The sequence below is a fragment of the Saimiri boliviensis genome, chromosome 13 (assembly GCF_048565385.1).
Source record: "Saimiri boliviensis isolate mSaiBol1 chromosome 13, mSaiBol1.pri, whole genome shotgun sequence".
NCBI classification, from domain to species: domain Eukaryota; kingdom Metazoa; phylum Chordata; class Mammalia; order Primates; family Cebidae; genus Saimiri; species Saimiri boliviensis.
In genome coordinates this window covers 101117438-101140113 of record NC_133461.1, presented here as the reverse complement: position 1 = coordinate 101140113, position 22676 = coordinate 101117438, and the positions used below count along the sequence as shown (strand labels likewise).

Below are 22676 nucleotides of genomic sequence, written 5' to 3'. Positions count from 1 at the left end.
CAGGCATAGAGCTCCAACTTCCTCCTGGGCATCTTCCCTGGATGACTAATGAGCACGTGTTCCAAACAGAACTCAGTGCTTACTCCTTGGTTCACTCCCTGCTCTTTCATTGTCAAAGTGTTGCTTTCTCCTCCTAAGCATCTGTTAAATCCACCTCTCTTTTGAAAAGCTGCCATAGCCCCTGTCTTTATCCCTTCTCTGTCTAACCCAACCCATCCTCAGCATGAATGCCAGAGTAACCTTTTAAAATATGTCATGATGCTGGGCATAGTGGCTCATGCCTGTAATCCCAGCTCTTAGGAAGGCAGAGGCAGGACGATAGCTTAAGCCCAGGATTTGAGACCTGCTTCTGGAACATAGCACAATAAAGAAATAAAAAAATACAAACAAAATGTCTCGAGGATGCCCCATCTACCCTGATGTGATTGCATGCCTATATCAGAATATCTCATGAACCCCGTAAATACATACACCTGCTACATATCCATAAAAAATAAATATATACACCTACTAAAATGTGTCATGGATATCAACTGTTCATAGACACAAAGCTTGGATTTAAAGAGGGACAGCTGAGAAGATCACTCAGCCTCTTTCTACCCTGATAAACCTGCCATGCTTGTCCCAGAAGTTCTCATCTGCCTGCTGCTCACCACACACCCATCTCTGATTTCTGTTCTATCTAGAAAGCTTTCCGTATGTTCATCCCTCTGCCTGAGAACTCCTCACCTCTCTCTAACTTGTGACTCCTTTTCTTGCTTTAAGACTACACCTGAATGTCACCGCCTTAGTGATGCATTTTCTGACTCTTCCAAGTGGAGCTGTTGGTGCCTGGTCCATGCCAACACACCCTTCCCTGCGGGCCCGTACCCTGCCAGTTACCACATCATCTTGCAGTTCTGGCTTGTCTCTCCAGTAGACTGTGTGCTGCTTGAGGGCAATCGATATGTTTTATTTATTTTTGTATTTCTCGCCAATGTGTAGCCCAATGGTAGGGATTCTGTAGGGCTCAACAGATTACTATTAAATAAATTTGTAAGAGAGCAAAAGAAAAAAGGAAAAAAGAGAAAAGAAGCTTAAGATTTCCAGGGCTCCCCAAGTATCTACATCCATGGGTCGTGCATGTGGAAAATCACTTCTGCCCTCCTTGAAATGGAACAGTTAGGTGAAACCCCAGATTAACAGCTCGGTGAAGGAAAGGAAAAGAAATGTATGTCTAGTTTAAGCTGACAGGCCTGTTAAGACATAATGAATCCCATTCTTTCTTTCTTTCTTTCTGCTTGTGTGGGTGGAGGGCAGGCAGTTGTAAAATCCGAAGGAAAATGGAGCCAGGAGGAGGAAGTCAGGCACACTGTCATTCCCCACATTCAGATTCTAAAAATCACTAGGAGTTGACAATAATTCAGAGCTTATTGTTGCGAATTCACTGTTACAGAAAGGCTGACTGGGTCTGTTCCAAGTCATAGTGAAAACATGGAGGTACCCATTCACTCATTCATGCGCCCAGCCAATATTACCAATGAAACTGTGTGCCAGGCGCTATTGTAGGTGCTGGAGATATATAGCAGAGGGCAAATCATAAAATTCCTGCCCTCAAGGGGCTTGCATCCTAGTTGAAGGATATAAAAATTAAATGAGTGGTTTGCATAGTCCAGGTCTGCTTCTCTGTGACATTCAGGTGACTTTCCTGGAAGCAGTGGGCTTCCACATAGTGCCAGCTGTGTTTGTGGTGCTTGCTGGAACTCAGCAGCTTGGTCAAGTATAGATGTTTGTGGAGCTAAATGATACCCACCATTATAGTAACAGCAAGTGTTGATGCACTTCTCAATAGCTTTCTGATATTTCCACAGCATCACTTGTTATAGGACACAAATGCCAGCAGATCTACTTGAGACTGGGAAGCTTAGAGGCCTGAATGCCAAGTTTTTACCCTCTGCCTCAAAAGGACTTCATTTTAAAAAGACATGATCACCGGGGTGTTCTGTATCCTATGGGCAGCACCAGCTTGTACAATAGGGCATTCCGGACTTAGTAGCATTCTGGAATTGGTAACCTTGACACATCTCCAACCTCAAAATCATTGAAATCTTTTTTTTTTTTTTTGAAACAAGGTGTCACTCTTTTGCTCAGGCTGGAGTACAGTGCTGCGATCTTGGCTCACTGCATCCTCTGCCTCTCCAGCACAAGCCATTCTCCCACCTCAGCCCTCTACGTAGCTAGGACTACAGATGTGTGCCATCAGGCCCAGTTAACTTTTGTATTTTTTATCAAGATGGGGTTTTACCATGTTGCCCAGGCCAGTCTTGAACTCCTGAGATCAAGGGATTCACCTGCCTTGGCCTCTCAAAAGGCTGAGATTACAGATGCGAGCCACCACGTCCAGCCTAAAATTTTTTATTGATACATAATGTTTGTAATCTTTATGGGGTGTATATGATATTTTGTTACGTGCATAGAATGTGTACTCATCAGGTCAGGGTAGTTAGGATATCCATCAACATGTGAATTGATCATTTCCATATACTGTGAATATTTCAAGTCCTCTCTTCTATTTTGAAATGTACAATACATTGCTGTTAACTGTAGTCGTCCCACTCTGCTATCAATTATTAGAACTTAAACCTTCTATCTGACTGTGTGTTTGTACCCATTATCCCACCTCTCTTCATCTTGCCCATTTTTTTTTTTTTCTGAGATGGAGTTTTGCTCTTGTTGCCCGGGATGGAGTGCAATGGCTCGATCTCGGCTCACCACAACCTCCACCTCCCAGGTTGAAGTGATTCTCCTGCCTCAGCCTCCCAAGTAGCTGGGATTACAGGCATGCACCACCCTGCCCAGCTAATTTTTGTATTTTTAGAAGAGACTGGGATTCTCCATGTTAGTCAAGCTTGTCCCCAACTCCTGACCTCATGTAATCCACCTGCCTCAGCTGCCCAAAGTGCTGGGATTACAGGCATGAGCCACCATGCCCAGCCCTTATCATTTTTACTGAATTCCATGCCAACCAACAGCTTGCTTGTAATTAAGATAAAGATGCTTACCTCCATTCACTGAACCTTTCTGGAAGACCGTTTGGTGACAGAAATTTACCCGCTAAATTACTCCTTTTTTAGATTAGGTCCACCAGAATAATCATTTTTAATGTATAAAGTCATGCTGGGGAGAGGACTGAGATACATGTGCAGGTCATGCCATCCTTGGCCTCAAGAGATATGTCAGTAGGTTTGGAAGAACAGACATATTTCCTTTGCTGTCTTTTTTTTAAAGACAGGGTCTCAGTCTGTCACGCCGAAGTGCAGTGGTACAATATCGGTTCAAGGTAGCCTTGGTCTTTTGAGCTGACACGATCCTCCTGCCTCAGTCTCCCAAGTAGCTGGGAATACAGGTGCATGTGACCATACTTGGCTAAGTTTTGTATTTTTGGTAGACACGGGGTTTCACCATGTTGCCCAGGCTGGTCTCGAACCCTTGGGCTCAAGCGATCCACCTGCCTCGGCTTCCCGAATTGTTGGGATTACAGATGTGAGCCACCACACCTGGCCAGTCAGACACATTTCTAACGAAAGAAAAATCATTCCAGGCATCAGGCGGGGGAAGGCATCGGTGCTGAGTTGGCTCCAGGTTGCACACAAGCCCAGCATGGGCCTGCTGGAAGTGCGTCTTGATGGGGATTTGAAGGAACCGAGGGAAGGGGTTGGAGGTTTTTGAAAACGCACCTGACATGTCTCACAGGACAATGAGAAAGCAAGAAAACACACACAGTAGGGGAAAGAAGGGAACCAAGGTCAGAAAGATCTGCCAGAGGGGAATGGAGAAAGGAAGAGAGGCCCCGTTGGGATTGACTGGCGTCCACAGGGTGGTTGGATCATGTGAGAGGCCTCGTGCCCGTCGCTGCAACATGCTGGATGCGACAAGTGCAGAAGAACGATGGGGAAATGAATGGCTCCGACAAAGACACCTCGTCCACACAGTTGGGCACGAGCCATTCGTCGGGTTTACTAAACGACGCGAGAGCAAAGGGCACGGCTACTCATATCTTGGAACAGAGCCAAGCTCCATCCACCACCCCCTTACGATTTTCAAACCCCCAGCTCTTATATAAAACCTTTTAATGGCACCACCATCTATTTTCCTTAAATAAAAAATGTTGAATGTTTCTCTCACACCCGTTGAAGAGGGAAACGAGAGTTTAAATTAACTCCAAATGGTAAAAATTTAATACAGCTCCAGCTGCCTGCAGGTTTCTTCAGTTCACATCTTTCAGTGTGAGAGCTGCTCCAGCTGCTCTGTGATTCTTCTACCATTTGAAATTTGCAGTGCTACTGAGCAGCAGTTTTAAGGCACATAATGGAAATCACTTGACTTACGGCCTCTCTGATCAGCAGGTGAGTCCATTATCTGATGATAAAACAAACCAGATAGTCCAAGTTAAGAAATCATAATTATCTATTTGGAGTCAGGGAAAAAAAAAAAAAAGCCTTAGAGGGTCAGAGGATCTTTCTCTCAGTCCAATGCTATAAGCTTGGGGATGGCTTTCTTGAGCGACTTAAAGCTTTTCTCTGGTGTTAGAACCTTTGGCTGCCTCCATCCCTGAATGTTGCTCTCTTGAATGGGGACAAGAATCAGGGTGACAGAAATCTTGATCAACTCACCCAGGACATGAGTTTTGAGTTCTTCGTAAAAGAACAAGGTGAGAAGTGAAAACCGGTAGTTTCCTGGGGAACTTTTGGGAGAGAATATGTCAGACTTCAGTTAGCTGGAAACACAGTCTCAATGCTTTTTTTTTTTTTTGAGATGGAGTCTCGCTCTTTTGCCAGGCTGGAGTGCAGTGGCATGATCTCAGCTCACGGAAATCTCTGCTTCCCGGGTTCAAGTGATTCTCCTACCTCAGCCTCCTGAGTAGCTGGGACTACAGGTGCCCACCACCACACCGAGCTAACTTTTGTATTTTTAGTAGAGACGGGTTTTCACTATGTTGGCAAGGATGGTCTGAACCTCCTGACCTTGTGATCCACCCTCCTCGGCCTCCCAAAGTGCTGGGATTACAGGCATGAGCTACTGTGCCTGGCCCATGCTCAAATATTTTAAGGGACTCTAATTTGGACACAAACCTGTCCTGAACCCATTCCAGGGCTAATGCAGAACTTCCTGGAAAGCAAAGTGTTCTTAGTCCTGCAATAAGAGTGCGTCGTTCCTCAGCTGCTTCCAGGGCCTGTGTGCTCCTGATTTTTGATAGGCCACAGGTGATTTAGGTTGTCCCTGAGGCTAGAGCTTCGTAGACCAGAATGGCTGAGCCGAATAAAGAACTGTATCAAATATGTTATGGCTCCCTTGTGGCTTTCAGAACTTTAGCTTGTAAAATATTGCCCTTGACCATAACCATCTTACGTGGCTCAAATTTTAGATGAGAAAAGTAATGGGTTCAATGGAATAAAATAAGGTAGGGTGGGAGTAGCAATTATGTGTGGCCTTTAGGATGAAGGGACATTTAGTATTGCAAAGCAGATGGGCAATCTTCACACTCCTCAATGACATGAAAAGCCGATTTTTAAAAAAATTGCCACTGGATTTCTCCACATTTTTCAACTAGGTTTTTAAAAGCAAGCTCTATGAGATGTTTGCTCTAAAGCCAAATTGGCCAAAATACACCAGTGGAGAGCTCCTGGGCATACTACTTCCTTTATACCAATTAGAATTTTTTTTTTTTTAAAGCCAGAATAATCATCTTAGTAACCTCAAGTAGTGTAACTCATTTTTCCCTCAGTTCTTCAAGCTCTGTTCTTAAATCTCTCTTAATGAAAATGGCTGTGATTGCCTTCAGTTCACGCTGATTCTTCCCACCATTTGGCCCCTGGAGAACACAGTGGCCAGGAAGTTCAATCTTCAATGACAGATTAACATGCAGTAATATTTTCTGATTATGTCTAGTGTTTGCTATGCTTTGTCCACTGCAGGGCTCCTTCAGGCTGCAACAATGTTTTCTATAAGCTTCTGTGGCATGTAGCAGAGTCCCTAGGGGGTCTCAGTAAATACTCAGTGATTGAGAGAAGCACAGTACTGTCTGGTTCCTTAAGAAAGTATCTTCTCTAGTTAAAATGAAAAAAATAAAATCGAACTATCATTCAACCCAGCAATACTGTTACTGGGTATATACTCAAAGGAAAGGAAATCGTCCTACCCAAAAGACACGCACATTTGTATGTTCATTGCTGCATTATTCACAATGACAGACATAGAATCAACCTAGATGCTCATCAGGGGGGAATCAGATAAAGAGAATGTGATACATAGACACCGTGGAATACTATACAGCCACAAAAAAGAATGAAATCATGTCCTTTGCAGCAACATGGACACATCTGGAGGCCGTGATCCTAAACAAATTAATGCTGGAATGGAAAACCAAACACTGCATATTCTCACTTGTAAGTGGAAACTAAGCGTTGGGTACCCATGGACATAAAGGTGGGGGTAATAGACGCTAGGGGTTACTAGCAGGGAGAGAAATGGAAGGAGGAGAGGGCTGAAAAACTACCTATTAGGGACTGTGCTCACACCTGGATGATAGGATCGTTTGTATCTCAGACCCCAGTGTCACACAACATCCCATGTAATAAACTCACACATACACTCTCTGAATTTAAAATAAAACTTGAAACTATACAATAAAAAATAGTAAGAAGTAAAATAGTTAAACGAAATTCTTTTTTTAAACCGAGTGAATTGACCAGTGTTTGTGTAGTTTATATTCTTTTGTCATCAAATCTATCAGTTTATACTTGACAGAATTAAAAAAGGTATTTTTTTTTTTTAAAAAAGAAAAGAACACATCTTCTCAGGAGCAATCCCGTTAATGCCCAGTCCTCTCTCTGCTGGAGCAATCCAGAACCTCCCACATCTGTCTCTATGGCAGTCAACTCTGTGTTCTCCCGTCTGGGACTTGTTCCTTCGCTGAACAGAAAATGGACCTTTGGGAATATGAAACAACAGCCATTGCTGAGAGTTCTGGGAATTTCTTTTAAAGAAAATGACAAAATCCATGCTCGTGGGGTAGGTGTTTAAAGGTAATTTTGGAGACTCTGGAGTCCAGTAACAAATAAGAATCTGGGCTTTAAATCTGGCTTGAAAATGTAGTGTGTGCCAAGAATAAAGTGGTGGTTGGGGGGAACAAACTGCAGTACCCATTTGTTTGTTATTAGCCTGGGTTGAATTAATGGAGGTTTGGGCAAAACTGTGTCATTCGATTCACCTTGTACATGGTGAGAATTCGGCACTGTGTGAAAACCCAGTATGTATTTCTCCTTGCAATATGGACTCGCGGCTTGGTGGCCTGCCATAGCCAGAAGTCTGTCTCGATTTTCTCTGTCCCTTTAATGGTTTCTATGTCTCTTTCCTCCTTCCACAGGTGGAAAATAAAATCCCACATAACAGTTATGCTTTGGGAAAGCTGAAATAACATATATTGCAACCGAACAGTTATAAGGGAAAAGCACATCACGAATTTAATTCCATTTCCAGATGTAAAATGTCATAAAGAATTTTTTTCCCCCATTCTTGGCAAAATAACAGGAATTTTCGAGATCATTTTATTTAGCCGAGTGTATGCACATTCATAAGTATGGTATCAGAGTCTTCAGTGTGGAGTGTGCTATAAATGCTATGTGTTCTAGTCTTTCTGAGATTAAACTACCAAAGGCCCCACATTCAGCTAGTAGGTGCATGACCCTCATTGGAAGGGTGGGGAACTGTGTCTGACTAATGGTAGGATTTGGTGTGTTTTCAAAGCAAGGTCCCTGGCCCATATGGGGAGGTTTCTAACCAGTGTAATTATTCTCTAGTGACTGCAGACATTGGAATTGTCGTCTGTTTCAAAGAGCAGATCATTTGGTCATTCCACACATTTTTCATTTTGACTTTTCTTTTTCTTTTAGCCTCTTTGTATGAGACTTAGGGTCTTTGTAGGAACACCTGGGTAGGAGCTGAAAAAGCCTAGCTGGGAGTAGGGCCCAACTGGCCATTCCTTTGACTTCTGTAATTCAACTAAATCATACAGTTAGAGCTTTGAGAGGGCTAAGTACTTAAAACACACAGAGACATGTGATGTTCCAAAAAGCCAGGGATATTTCAGAGTGAGGCATAAAAATAACCCAAGGGTGGGAATAAGTCAGTTTGGTAAAAATCTCCATGGCCCATGCTATCATTCTGATAACTAAAGAAGTAACTCCTCTGTTGGAAAATTAGCTGTTCAGGCAGATTAACGGATGTGTCCACCCGAAGGGTGACTCCCACAGTGGCCTTTTATGAGCAGGAAAGGGCTCCTTTACAACTCAACTGCTGGTTTGTATAAATTATTGGAGTGAGGACACGGGAGAACTTGTGGGTAATGAGGAGAAAAAAAGAATTTGAGAAAGCCAGTCAGTTTTCTTGAGCCCTGGTAGAAGACTGCTAACATATTTGTAGATTCTGTTTTTAAAACTTTCTTGTATTTTTCAGGGTAAGATACAGACTTTTTATTCATGTTTCCATTTCTGTATAACCAACTAACACTGCCATATAATTAAATGATTTAAAATGGAACCTACCCCTGTCGCTCTCCAGTTGGTCTGTTCATTGAGTTGGTCTTACTGTAAACGAGAGATCACATCAAGGCAAAATAAGGAATGGCAGAAGGTTAAAAACCACTTTTATTTAGAAAAACATGCAAGCCATTTTAATTGATCCTGATTTCTCTCTCTTGGAAACTTGGCTTCAGGGTACTTTGTCCTAAATAAATTGTTTGTTGCTTTTGTGTGGAAATGTTACCAGTTGAGGAGAGCATCATCTACCATGACTTAGTTTTCAAGTCTGCAGGCTTTCCTACCAGAGCTTTGAGCTGTAATACAGATACATCAACTCTGTGAAATAAATGAAAGCTGTCACCAGTGTCAGCAGAAACTGGGGGTCCGTCCCACACAAATTATGGACATCTGTATTCCTAATTGGCATTCCTTAGGGCCATGCCAGCAGAATGGCAGTGCCAAGAGAGTCTGACAGCCTTAGAAAAGACACGTTATCAGGTCTAGGTGACAGGAGAGGATGAGGCATAGAAGTTCCTTTGTATGGAATACTCTCCGTAATATAATGCTGGCGATTTTCAGTTTCAGGCACCTCCGAATGGCACCTTTTATCCATACTACATTTGCTTCTTTGAAAGCCGATCAGTGTATGATCTTAGATGAATAAGTGGTATTGATGGTTATATGATCAGAAGACCCTTGGCAGAGATGCATACAAATAGTTAACAAGGTAATGGTAAGAAATGTTGACCTTGATTTGTTTAGCTAAGATGTAAAGATTTTTGAAGGTCAAAGGTGTCCTTGTGTAGTGTTTTGGAGTCTAACTGTGCCTGACCCTCTAACATTAAGCTGCTGTGGCCTGCAGTTTTGAAGAGTGAAGCAAACCAGGGGGAAACCGAGAAGGGGGAGAGAACAGGAAATGGAGTGAGGTGTTTCAGGAAGTTGTCAGGGGTTGACTGATTGATTCCAGATGGGAAGGGTCAGCCTTCGTGACCCAGGAAATACTCACTAGGGGAAAGAAGTTGGCTTGTGGAAGGGGAAGGCCTGGGAGTGAGATGATGCTGGAATGTGCCTTCCACTTCCTTTGGTCCTAAAACATTCAGAACTCTTAACTTCTGCAAATAGATGCATATCAGCGTTGTCATTGTTCATCAGTAAACAGTGAAAGAACTTAAATTTGAAGTTTTGACTATGTCACATATATCTTCACCTGTATAATGTAGTTCATTCTTCCAGAAGTAAAGCGAATGTGTATAAAAGTCAGTATTTAAGTGTGTCTCTCTATGTATAGAAACAACCACCAAACAGATCTGATTTCTCGTTGTGGAGTTTATGAATTAAATCCATCGCATTTTGCAAATTCAGTTGAATTGGCAGGCTATTCCGGCTACCTCACCTTCTAAGATATTTGGAATATTAAACCCGGAATTTGCCTCATATCTATACGTACACATGCACACGCACATACATTTGGACATAATTTAAAATCTTGTAATAAATTTTGCAGACACTGACATAATTCAGGTTAATTCCCTAGCTGTCATGAGAGGCCAGCATGAGCCAGCAAGAGATTAAAATTTATTTCTATTGTTAATAGAAAATAATGAAGTGCATCTGAACCATCAGGGTATGTCATTCGGGAAATGTTCACTTTGGAACTAAGTCTCACTCCACCCAAATGGACAATGATGAAATCAGCTGGCTCGTGAAATCCCCATATTTTGTGGCAGGAATGCGTGAGGAGTATTAATGGACAGTATGACAAGGAGCTTGTGGAGTGAATTAAAGCAGCCTCAGAGAGAAGGCTCTTTACCTCCACATAATCTCAGACAGGGCCTGCATTCCTCTTAGTGTGTCTAGGACCACTCATCAAGAATTAATGCCTATGGCTGGGCACAGTGGCTCATGCCTGTAATCCCAACATTTTGGGAGGCTGAGACAGGCAAATCACCTGAGGTCAGGAGTTCTAGACCAGCCTGGTTTAACATAGTGAAACCCCCAAAAATACAAAAATTAGCCAGGTGTAGTGGTGGCTACCTGTAGTCTCAGCTACTTGGGAGGCCGAGGCAGAAGAATTGCTTGGACCCAGGACGTGGAGGTTGTGGTGAGCTGAGATCAGGCCACTGCACTGAACTTCAGCCTGGGTTATAGAGCAAGACTCTGTCTCCAAAAAAAAATTAATAATAATAATTATTATTATTATTATTAAAGCTTAAAGTACCCTCTCCTTGTTTTCTGTTTTTTATTTCCAGAGATGACAGTCATGTCTTTGAAAATGCATTCACACACATATGTAACAATAGTTTGATTCTTCTTTCTTCTCTCTCTTCTCCTATTAATTTCGGAGGGTAGGCAATAGAACCTTCATGTTCCTCTTAACCCTGTGACCATGAGGCTCTGTCTCTCTCTTCGACTGTTAGGTGACCTTGTATTTTGCTGAGATCACTTTGATAAGGATATGAGCACCTGCGGGGAGTGATGGATGCTGCCATCTTACGTTTGCCACTGTGTGATAGGAACTTTCTGGAAGGACTTTTCCCAGATTCTAACATGGTTAACATGGACACAACTGAAAATAGACCTGGAGCTAGACAGGCTGCACCCCTGAATTGTGAGCAATTATATTGACAGCTGAGGATCCTTTAAGTTTATTCTTTTCATCTCTGGGCCCTGTCACATGTTAGAAGATCAGCGAATTATCTGTTGGGTTGGATGACTGAAACTCACTTATTCATGTAAAATTTTGCATATATTACCACCGTGTTCAAAGTATGAGACTGTGAGATGATTTGTGGACTCATGAGTTTTAGGGACTTTCCCAAAACTATTATACTAAAAATATATAATAACTTAAAAGATGTCATTAAAAAAACTCTTTAGGGCAAAGGAAAAAAATCAGAAGACTCTTGCTTTGCTGGTAGTGGGGGTAGGATGGACTGGGAAGGAACACGAGATAACTTTCTGCGGAGATGGAAATAGTCTACATCCTGATCATAGTGTGAATTGGACAGCTAAGATTTGTGCATTTCAATGCATGGAAATTTCACCTACAAGAAAACCCAAACCTGTGATTATTATCATTGTTGAGTAGGGGGTTGGGAGTGGGTGGTGGGATACAGTATCCCCCGCCCCCGCACTTTCGAGGTTTCACTTTCTGTGGTTTCGGTTACCCAAGGTACACTACAATAAGATATGTTGAGAGAAAAAGAGAGAAACCACATTTATATACTTTTATTTCAATAGCTTTTTATAATTTTAATTATTAGTTATTGTCATGTCTTACTGTGTCTAATTTATAAATTATACTTTATCACAGATATGTATAGGAAAAAGCATAGTATATTATAAGGTTTGGTATTCTCTGAGGTTTCAGGCATCCACTGGGGTTTTAGACCATAGACATCTTAGATAAGGGGTCTACCATAGCTGAGATGAGAATGGCAGTATTTTAACAATTCTTAAAGCTGGATGATAAGTATAAGGGATTCATTATGCTATCCTGTTTCTTTTGTTTGCTTGAAATTATTCATAATAAAAAGTTTTTTAAATGCTGGTTTATTCCTTCATATTAAGAGGTAAGGTAGGGCTAGGCACAATGGCTCACTTCTGTAATCCCAGCATTTTGGGCGGCCAAGGGGGTGGATCACTTGAGGTCAGGAGTTCGAGAGTAGCCTGGCCAATATGGCGAACTCCTGTCTCTACTTAAAATATGAAAATTAGATGGGTGTAGTGGTGAGCCTCTGTAATCTCAGCTACTCGGGAGGCTGAAGCAGAATTGTTTGAACCTGGGAGGTGGAGGTTGCGGTGAGATAATGTGGTGCCACTGCACTCCGGCCTGGGCAATAGAGTCTCAAAAAAAAAAAAAAAAAAAAAAAAGAGGTAAGGCAGGACCAAGCCTTCTGCCCTGTATTGAATAAATAAGGAAGGACAATTACAAGTAGACTATCAACCATTTTCATTTGGGAGTGGATGGACAGAATGAGTCAGTTTTAAACATGACTCCTTATTTTGTTAACTATTTAGTGTCCTTCCTCAAAAGCGAGTATGTATATAACGAGTTCTTTTTTTTTTTCTCAAAAAATAATAATAATGGCCACGCATAACTTATGTGAACTCAGAAGTTAGACCCACGTCTAGGGTGGCTTATCTTCTGCGTCAAGTGAGTCGGTGGGAGGTCCACCCAGGTCTGCTGTCTTCTGCCATGCTTGGCCATCCTTTGCGGATATCCGCCTCTTTGAGCTTCTCCCTGACCCATGATCTGCAGTACACATGCTGAAACTCAATTCAATGCCAGTCTTTGCGCTACTTATTTCCTGTGTTTATTCTGATTCTCCAGCCAGAAAATAAACTCTTTGAGGTTAGGGACCATACCTTGTAACTGTCTGTACCTATCTCCTATCTGCCTCTTCCTAGGACCTCCCCCAGAGTTTAGACCATGGGAGAACCTCTGTGTGTGGGAAATGTCATCTGCCTTATGGGATGCTCACGCGCAGCATGGGCAAGGCAATTAGGACGTGAACTCATCCCAGTTTGGCACACACCAAGCACTGTGCTAGATGCTTTCCATGTATGACAGGTTGAGTATGCCTTATCCAAAATGCTTGGAGCTAGAGGTGCTTCTGATTTTGGTTTTCGGAATGTTTGCATTCTGCACTTACGGGTTGAGCATCCCTAATCTGAAAATCCAAAATCCAAAATGCTCCACTGAACGTTTTCCTTGAGCATCATATCAGTGCTCAAAAAGGTTTGGATTTTGTAGAATTTTTGGGTTTCAGATTCTTTGACTAGGGATGTGTGCCTGTTTCTCATTATATCTCATTTCAGCACTGCGGGATACACATTGTTATTTATGTCTTACAGATAAGAAAAGCTGAGATTAGAAAAGGTTAAGTAATTTGTCTGTGGTTGCAAGTTAGAGGACAGCAGGCCTGGGATTTGAATTCAGTTCTCTCTGACTCCAAACTCATGTTCTTCCATTGCTCCACACTACCTCTCTCCTCACCCTGATTGGATACTAAGACACTATATTTTCAACACTGAATTATGGCAACCTTATCTTCTCAGCAAAAGTCTAGGCATCCCTGCCACTGCTCTCTACTGGGCAGCAAACACCACACAGACAATTCACCAGTCAGGATCTCAAAGCTGAGCATGACATCGGGACCCATCTGAAGTGCAGGAAGCCATTCCCGAGTTTGGAAAGAAGAGACCTTCCAGCTGCTGTGGAGATCTCAGCTTCCACGTGGCACACAACCAGCTTCTTGTGGTGGAGGTTCCACTGGCAATGGTAGTCCAGGTCTTTTGATAGAGAACCAGGTTTCTGGAACCAGCAGGCAGATGGTGTTTTCTCCACTTCATTACATGGGTGTGCCTTGAGCAAAAATACTTGACAATGCATGGGTCAAGGACAGACACTTTTTCCATAAAGTTCTGAGGTAATTAGAGAAGGAGGAATGAGTTCCACGTTCTGTCCCATCTCCCATTTGCCATATGGAAATGTGGCAAAACAGAATTTTGGTGCATTTGCTGTGTTATGTGAAACTAATTCCACTGCACCCCCTTGCTCCTTTTTACCTTAAACATGCAGGTTGTGTTGTCAACAACAGTGAACGTGGATGGACACGTCCTGGCTGTTTCTGACAATATGTTCGTTCACAACAACTCCAAGCACGGACGGAGAGCAAGAAGACTTGACCCATCAGAAGGTAGGTCTGTCTCCAGTCAGCATGGTAGACACATGATGTTCTCCAAGAATTTCCTTGTTCAAACTTCATATTTATGTCTTGGAATCAGAGTAGAGAAAGTACACAGAACCATGTGGGTTTTCTTTTAACAAAGTTGTAAACACGGACTCCAGCCTGCTCCATTGCAAGTCCCACATGTCTACCAGCCCATGCCACATCCTCATGCCTCCCAGCCTCTTCCATTCCGTGCTGTGTTTTCCTTTTTGCGAGACGGGCATTTCAGGCAAATGTAGGCCTATGACATCTTAGTTAAACAGGAACATTGCAGTGCCAGACATGTATGAGTAAGTGTCAGATGTGTCCTTAAACAGACTGTAGGCAAAACAAAACAATGTGCGGAATGAAACTGACACTAATTGATTTTTGTTTGCTTGGACAAGAAGCAATCATGGTCTTTTCTGGGTAGTTTTCCAAGTGCATTAAAGTAATTAGAAATACCGGTAACTGTTAAACTTCAAGTTGTCCAAAAAATTAAAGTATATCGATGAAGATAACTGACAAACCTAAGTCAATTCCATTTTAGTTGTTCCCCTTCCCAACTCGCTGGTATACAACGACCTTGTAATACAGAATGTATGGTCAAATTAGACTACTATTCTAGTGTGATGTTTTGCTATACGCTACCCCCGGACCCCCACCTCCCACCCTAAGTCAGCCCTGAAAATGTAGCTTGTATCACTGTAAACAGGAATTAATGAACTGAAAGAAAATGATTGAATCAGTAAAGAATTTGGAGTGGTGTTAATTCTCCCACAGTGGGAACTGAAAGGGGAGAAGAAAATCCCAGAGTTCAGGACTAGGAACCCATCCAGTTTCTTTTGACTGATTGGATGTGATTGACTGGCTGTTCAAAGGGGGCTCATGTTTTTGGAGTCCTGCCAAAGTTCTCCTCTGCCTTTGACCCTGTCAACTTTGGAAATAGAGTGATGGATTGACTTTAGTTATGGCCTGAAAACCATATTGGGTTCCTGTTGGGATGTAAAGTCCAGAGGCCTGGAGCATATGGAAGAAGTGGGGAAAATCCTTCCTACAAAGTTAGGACGGTGATTAGAAATTATCTCTTGATAGAGCTGAAAAACACCTTCATCTACAATAGATTTTTGCTTTCTCCTTCTCTCTCTTTCTCTAGCGCATTAATAGGCCTTGTAAATCTTAACATCTTAGGGCAGAGGAGGTGGGGAGAGAAAGGGGATTTACACATTTCCAGTGTGATCAACTTACAAAAATATGGACAAAAACAACAGAGGTTTTCAAACGCCCTTTGCACAATTAGCTAAGTGTTTTACTTTTTCGTACGTCATGGTCAGCTCATTAGGTTTTAATGACTCGGTGAAAACCAACAACCAATTAGGGAATGATGTCAAGTCAACAAATCTCAGCTTGAACTCCTCGGAATGACCAACAGCTTTCGAAGGCAGCCCATCCCCAAAACTCTAAACTTCAACCATACACAGGTGTCCAGCCTCTGAATGCAAGGACTTTTTGGCTTATTGGTGGTGTGCCCAATCCTTTGAATGCAAGGATTCTTTTTCTTATCTGCGGCGGGGATAGCATGAAAATTATGCATGGACTTTTTTTTTTTTCCTGCTCATCACCTATCATTAGCATTAATGTATTTTACATTCAAGAATGTAAAATAGATGATGTATTTTATATTCTTCTTCTTCCAAGTGTGGTGGGAAGCCAAAAAGTCGGACAGCCATGAAAGAACAAACCTGACTTTTTCTTTCCTATCCTCTTAGCTACCCCCTGCATCAAAGCCATTAGCCCGAGTGAGGGCTGGACCACAGGAGGAGCCATGGTCATCATCATTGGGGACAACTTCTTTGATGGTCTTCAGGTGGTGTTTGGGACCATGCTTGTATGGAGTGAGGTAGGCAGAGGCATCTTGCTTACTCTGATTTCCTTTGACCCAAAGATTGTTTTGATCTGGGAAACTGGTCATTCCTAGAGCATCAGCAGCACACACACCAAAGGTTAAAAAGCATAGAAGTCATAATAATTCATTTATGGGTTCCTTAAGAAGATAAGTATCCATTGCAGTATTATTTAAAATGGGAAAAATTAGAAATCTAGAATTGTAAAGTGATGGGATATCACTCCACCGTTAAACAAGGTTTTGAAGGCCAGGCGCAGTGTTTCACACGTGTAATCTCAGCACTTTGGGAGGCTGAGGCTGGCAAATTACGAGGTCAGGAGTTAGAGACCAGCCTGACCAACATGGTGAAACCCCGTCTCTACTGAAAACACAAAAATTCGCCAGGCATGGCAGTGCACACCTGTAATCCCAGCTGCTTGGGAGGCAGAGGCAGGAGAAATGCTTGAACCGAGGAGGCAGAGTCTGCAGTGAGCTGAGATCACACCATTGCACTCCAGCCTGGGCAACAGAGTGAGACTCCATCTCAAAAAAAAAAAAAAGTTTTCAAAAAATTCTAATGATACAGGAAAAATGATATGCTTACACTGTAATACTAAGCAGAAAAAAATAAGGACAACAGTGCCTATGGATGTAATGTAGTTATATAACACACATCCATAGACAAGTACTGGAAACATACCAAATGTTAATATTGATTGTCTCTATGATGTTAATATTTTTTCTTAATATTTTTCTGTAATTTCCAAGTGTTCTGAATTGGATGTGTTTTACTTTCATCATCATATGAAACATTACAAAAAGATAAATGACGGTGTTAAGTTGGGGTTGGAACTTGCCAAATCAATATTTAAATTGCAAGCAGGATGGCAGTTCAGCAGAGAAAAGGATTCTGAGGATGAAGGTGGGGTTGGCAGCAAGCGGTGGGAGGGACTTGAGCTGGGCTTGTAGGAAATAAAGGATGTAGGTTGGTTGGGTTGAGAGAAAATTCCAAGGGGGTAGGGGAGAGGGAGCAGCGATAGAGACAGAGAGAGAGTCAGATATACAGAGAGAGAGAGAGAGAGACAGACAGACAGACAGACAGACAGACAGAGACAGGACAGTGATGTTCAGAGTGCATTTGGAGCTAGGAGCACTTCAGTTAGACTAGAGCAGAGAGAAGCCCCCGGGGAGAATAGTGGGACATGCTGTGCACCTTATGTCCTTGGTGATAGCTTGTCTAATGGGTATTTTATTTCCCTGCCTGTTCATTCCTCAGCTAATAACCCCTCATGCCATCAGAGTACAGACTCCTCCCCGGCACATCCCTGGCGTGGTGGAGGTGACATTATCTTATAAATCCAAACAGTTCTGCAAGGGAGCCCCAGGCAGGTTCATTTACACAGGTAGGTGGAAAAAAAAAAATGATTCCAAGAGAGGCTGGCTTCTGGTTTGCCTTTGAGCTAGTTCCCAGTATCTATACTTTATAATGGTCTTGATTTTTCTAGGTCTTTCTATTAGTATAGAAAGAGTGAGCTGGGTGATAGGTGTTGAGTGGTGATGTGAAGGTTCACTTCTCAATTAGTGTTTTACTTAACTTCCGCAAGATCTGGGAGATGGTCACAGCAGCTCATTTCAGGAACACGGTTTTACAAATATGACTCTGTTGAAACCATGCTAGAACCACCTTTTATCCATGTGGTCAGGTTAAAAAAATAGACAGTTATTAGCTGTAACTACATTTTCTTGAAAAGATTCAAGAGAGTTGTCCATTGATGTTGGAGAGTGATTCAAAGTATTTTTAAACTACTTGAAGGTAAAAATCACATATTAGTCAATATTTGTTGAATTTCTCCTTTGTATCAACTGCTTTTCCTAAGTGAAAGGTATAGATCACACATAAGACATGATCCCTTCCCCATTTGAAAGTTTAGAAACTTTTGAAGAAGTCAAAGGTATATTGCAAAGAACAGCTGGTGGATTCATAAATCTCAAATGTTTGGTATTTCCGATGAATGGAATATGGGTTTCAGGAAGAAAGAGTTTAGTGTGGACTAAAGTAGTGGGGTGGGGTGTCAAGGAAGAGATGGAGATTGAAGACCATATTTAAGGACAGGGAGAATTTGGATGGCAAAGAGAAATCGGGAGAATGTTCTCACCGTGGGACTCCCATGTGCAAAGGCCACAGGGTGAGGGGAGCACATTCCTACAGGACCAAAGGCTCATCTGACAATTGTGGCAATGCATTTTGTACTTAGACTAGAACCTATCCTAGATATGCTAGGCATGTGTATTAGTCTGTTTTCATGATGCTGATAAAGACATACCTGAGACTGGGTAATTTGGAAAGAAAAAGAGGTTCAGTGGATTCATAGTCCCATGTGGCTGGGGAGGCCTCACACTCAGGGCAGAAGGCACGAGGCACATCTTATGGCGACAGACAAGAGAGAAAATGAGAGCCAAGCCAAAGAGGAAACCCCATATAAAATCATCAGATCTCATGAGACTTACTCAGTACCATGAGAACGGTATGGGGGAAAGGGCCCCATGACTCATTTCTCTCCCACCAGGTCCCTCCCACAGCACATGGGAATTATGGGAGCTACAATTCAAGATGAGACTTGGGTGGGGACATGGTCAAACCATATCAGCATGGGAGGGAAAGAAACATAAAACAGCTTAAAAGCCTTAGGTAGGACCTAGAGTAGTCAAATTCATACAGACAGAAAGTCCAATGGTGGGTACCAAGGGTTAAGGGAGGGGAAATTGAGGATTTGTTTAATGGGTCCAGAGATTCAGTTTTGCAAGACAAAAGGAGTTCTGGAATGGATGGTGATGATGGTTGTACAACAGTGTGAACAGCTTAGGCTGACTGAACCGTACACTTAACAATGATTAAGATGGTAAACTGTATGTGATGTGTGTTTTACCACAGTTTTTTAAAGTTAAAAAAAAAAAAAGCCTTGTAAGGGAGTTTGGACTTGACTTGGCAGGAGATAAGAAGGCATTGAGGGTTTCTTTGCAGGGAAGAGTAACTCAAAGATACTGTCTTCCAAAAATGAAATGCTGTTGATACGAAGACTGCGTTAATTGGGGGAACAACCAGAGGCAGGAAGATTAATGAGGTATTATAGTTTGACAGAGAAAATAAAGAGTATAGAGAAAGAAATACATAAACCAAGAAAACATAGCAGGCATATTATACATTTTTAATAATATTATGTTGTAGATACTATAGTCTCTCATTTGCACTCAGATTCCTACTCTTGGTAAAGTGTCGGTGTCTGGATAGCTATCAGTTAGGAGTAGATAGAGGTAATTTTTAGGTCTATTTATTTAAAATTTAGCCTTTGAATTTTCTGTCCTGAGATAAGCAGGACAGAAATAACATCTCCGTTATTTTCTGTAGATCGATGGGAGGTTCTATTGCAGTCACAATAAAAGAAAGTACTGTTCCAGCTCCCGAAGGGATATAGTTCATCTCTTCATTCAAACTCGTATTTATGGCCTGCCTGCCATGGGCTGGCACCGGTCTAAGCTCTGAGGTATAGAAGGGAGGAAGGTAAAGTCCCCCGTCATAAAGCTTGTATTATAGAGGGGAAGACAGGCAAGAAAGGAAATAGGTGATATAATTTCAGATAGTGAGAAGTAAAGGAAGGAGAGTGAGGGAGGGTTGGGCAGTCTGGTCAGGGAGGCCTCTAGGAGGAGGGGACATGGATCGGAGACCTGAATCCCAGGATGGGGCCAGCTGTGGGAATCCCTCCCTGCTTCTTTCCTTCTTCCTCCGTCCACCTCTCCCCTCCATCCACACTGCCTTCCTCCATCCCAGGAGCTCCCTGGGGCTGGGTTTTCTGGTTGGTACACTGGTGTTCACTGGAACACTGCCTAGCAGTCCATGAATCTGGGTGCAGGGTTGTCCCAGGTAGAGGGTACAGCAAGATGACAGGTTGTGAAGTGGGAGGGAGCCTGGTGCTGTTGGGGAAGAGCAGGAATGCTGGTGTGGCTGGAGAGGACTCAGTGGGGAAGAGGGTGCTGGGAGATGAGTTGGGAAAGTCAGGCAGGGCAAGGACTTCCGATGGGAAGACATGGAAGATGTTGAGCAGAGGAGCGACCAGCATCTAGACAGGATTTAAAGCCACAGGACCGGATGAGATCACCATGCAAGGGTGGAGAAGTCCAAATACGGCGCCTCGGAGCACCGGCATGCAGGATTAAAGATGACAGGAGGAACCTGGAAGCAGCCTGAGAAGGAGTGGTCAGGGGAGGAGGAAACCAGGAGCGTGCGCTGACCCTGAAGTCAGGTAGCGAGTGAGACTAGCCGTGTAGATACTTTGTGAATGCAGAGCTTCTGGTGTCTCTAGGGTTTCAAAAGACACCCCTGGACTGTGGGTGATGGAGCTGGTGATGGATAGGTATCAGAACACTTACATATTTACATATTTGTAGCAATCCTCAACTCTGTATTGAAGTAAAGAACAATCTCAGTAATCAGTAAAGCCATAGATGTAGACATTCAGAGCCAGGTATTGTGTGCGTGCGTGCATGCGCACGTACGTGTGTGTATGCATGTGCTTACGTGTGTATGTGTGTGTGTACGTGTATGTACGCGTGTGTGTGCATGTGTGAACTTCCTGTGAATCCAGAGGTCCTCACCTTTGGCCACACTTTCAGTTATCAGTGCCTAGGTCAAACCCCAGACCAACTAGATATGAATTTCTGAAGGTAGGACGCAGGTAGCAGTGTTAGCCGTTTATTTACTCAGCAAGCATGTGCTCTAAACACACAAAACCAATAATATCAGTACACCTCTATCAGCCTACAGTTCTAAAATAGGAGATGACAAAAATAAAGAAAGAATGCGAGATGGCTACTGTTACACGAAAATAATTAGATTCCGCCCCTAAAATAAAAAAGGGTGATAGGGACACTATTCAGGGAGTGACTAGCTTTGGGGAATCAGGGAAGGCTTCCCAGAGGAGGTAGCGATAGGTGACATTTTTGAAGCAAAGTAGGAATTGGCCAGACAGAATGAGGAGGCTGTGGTCTACAGACCTTGGAAACACAGTACCTAGCAAAATGGGAGCCCACACACCTGTGAAAATAACTGATATTAAGCTACATGTAAATTCAAGTAATTTTAGAGATGAAAGGACTATGAAGATCATCTGGTCAAAGACCCACCTTTGCAGAAGAGAAAACTGAAAGCTAAGCACAAGTGATTTGCTATTAATTGCCCACTGAATTAAAGATGGTATTAGAACAAAGATTCAGGCTTCTGGCCAGCCTGCCTGGTGTCTTTCTGATACTACTTTAGCAAGTTGTATTAGAAAATAGCCCCGTTTTCTTCATGTGCTGAGACATTAGCGACTTTTGCATGGAGTGTGTATTTATTGAGCAATGCACGCTGTGCTCAACATTGAGCTCTGTGCTGGGGCTATTGGAGAGAAGTCAGACCGGTGTCTCCTACCTTCCTGACATCACACCGCGCTGACATAAAGGCGAACTGCCCATGCTCTGGAATTAGAGACCTGACTCACAGCGTGGCTTCCCTCCTGAATTGCTCTTGAATCTTAGGCAAGTGAGTTAACCTCCTTTTCCCCTCATTTATAATATGGGCTACCTACAGAGCCAAGGACGAAATGATACAGTCCATGGCAACTGTGGTGGGTGGGCAAAGGTTTCACAAGGGGCTCTCCAGGGAGGAGGAGACTTTGTTTTTTAAAACATGGGTTTATGCTATTTGCCATTTTCTATGGTCAGATATTCTCACCATGGCAGATTTCAAGCTACCACTCAAGTAGCTCACAACCTTCCTGAAAACGTCACCACCTGCCTTCCCAAGCTGGTAGTCAGGTCTCTTCCCAGAAAGTACCTGGGATAGAGAGTGGATTGGATGGCTCAGATCTTATTAGTCAAAAAGTGGCTTATTGTTTTTATTCTTATTATTACTGAAATGGGAAAAGTTCCCTCCTTCCTGTCACAGGGCAGACGATGGGGGTGTGGTTCGCCTCTTCAGTGCCCCTCTGCTCACATCTCTCGGGGAACATACAGACTGCAGTGTCTAGGGGTGAATCTTTACAGCTGAAGCCCCAGTTGGTGTGTGCTACAGGGCGCTCTTTGAGTTTAGCCATCCATAGGCAGCTGGTATTAGTCGGCTCAATCAGACCCCTGCCTTATCACAAGGCCAGAGGGTTTTCCTATCCCAGGGTTCTTGCCTGGGTGTACCAGAAGAATCAGATCACACCTGGGCTTGGAGAATGAGTGCAAGGTTTTATCGAGGGGAGGTAGCTCTCAGCGGATGGGGAAGCCAGAAGGGAGATGGTTTTCCTCCGGCCTCTCAGCATTCCGGGCTCTCCTACTACTGCCCCAGCCAAATTCTGCATTGTTCTGCCTGTCGGTGGTCTGCAAGTGTGCTGATGCCTACTGGTGAGTTCCTCTGGATGTCCAGCCGCCCAGGTGTTCCTCCGCTGATGTCTGTCTGTCTGCCTTCTAGGGTCTCAGGGTTTTTGTAGGCACAGGATG

At 43.0% G+C, this 22676-nt stretch overlaps 1 protein-coding gene across 1 annotated transcript in view; it reads left to right on the top strand.

Annotated features, from left to right (window-relative positions):
• The window catches only part of EBF2 (EBF transcription factor 2), a 210532-nt gene that overhangs the window by 147057 nt on the left and 40799 nt on the right, over positions 1–22676 (top strand). The window contains exons 8-10 of the mRNA XM_003937186.4: positions 14143–14260; positions 16042–16172; positions 17434–17560. Of these exons, the coding sequence (XP_003937235.1) occupies positions 14143–14260; positions 16042–16172; positions 17434–17560 (376 nt within the window). The remainder of the gene's footprint in view (positions 1–14142; positions 14261–16041; positions 16173–17433; positions 17561–22676) is intronic.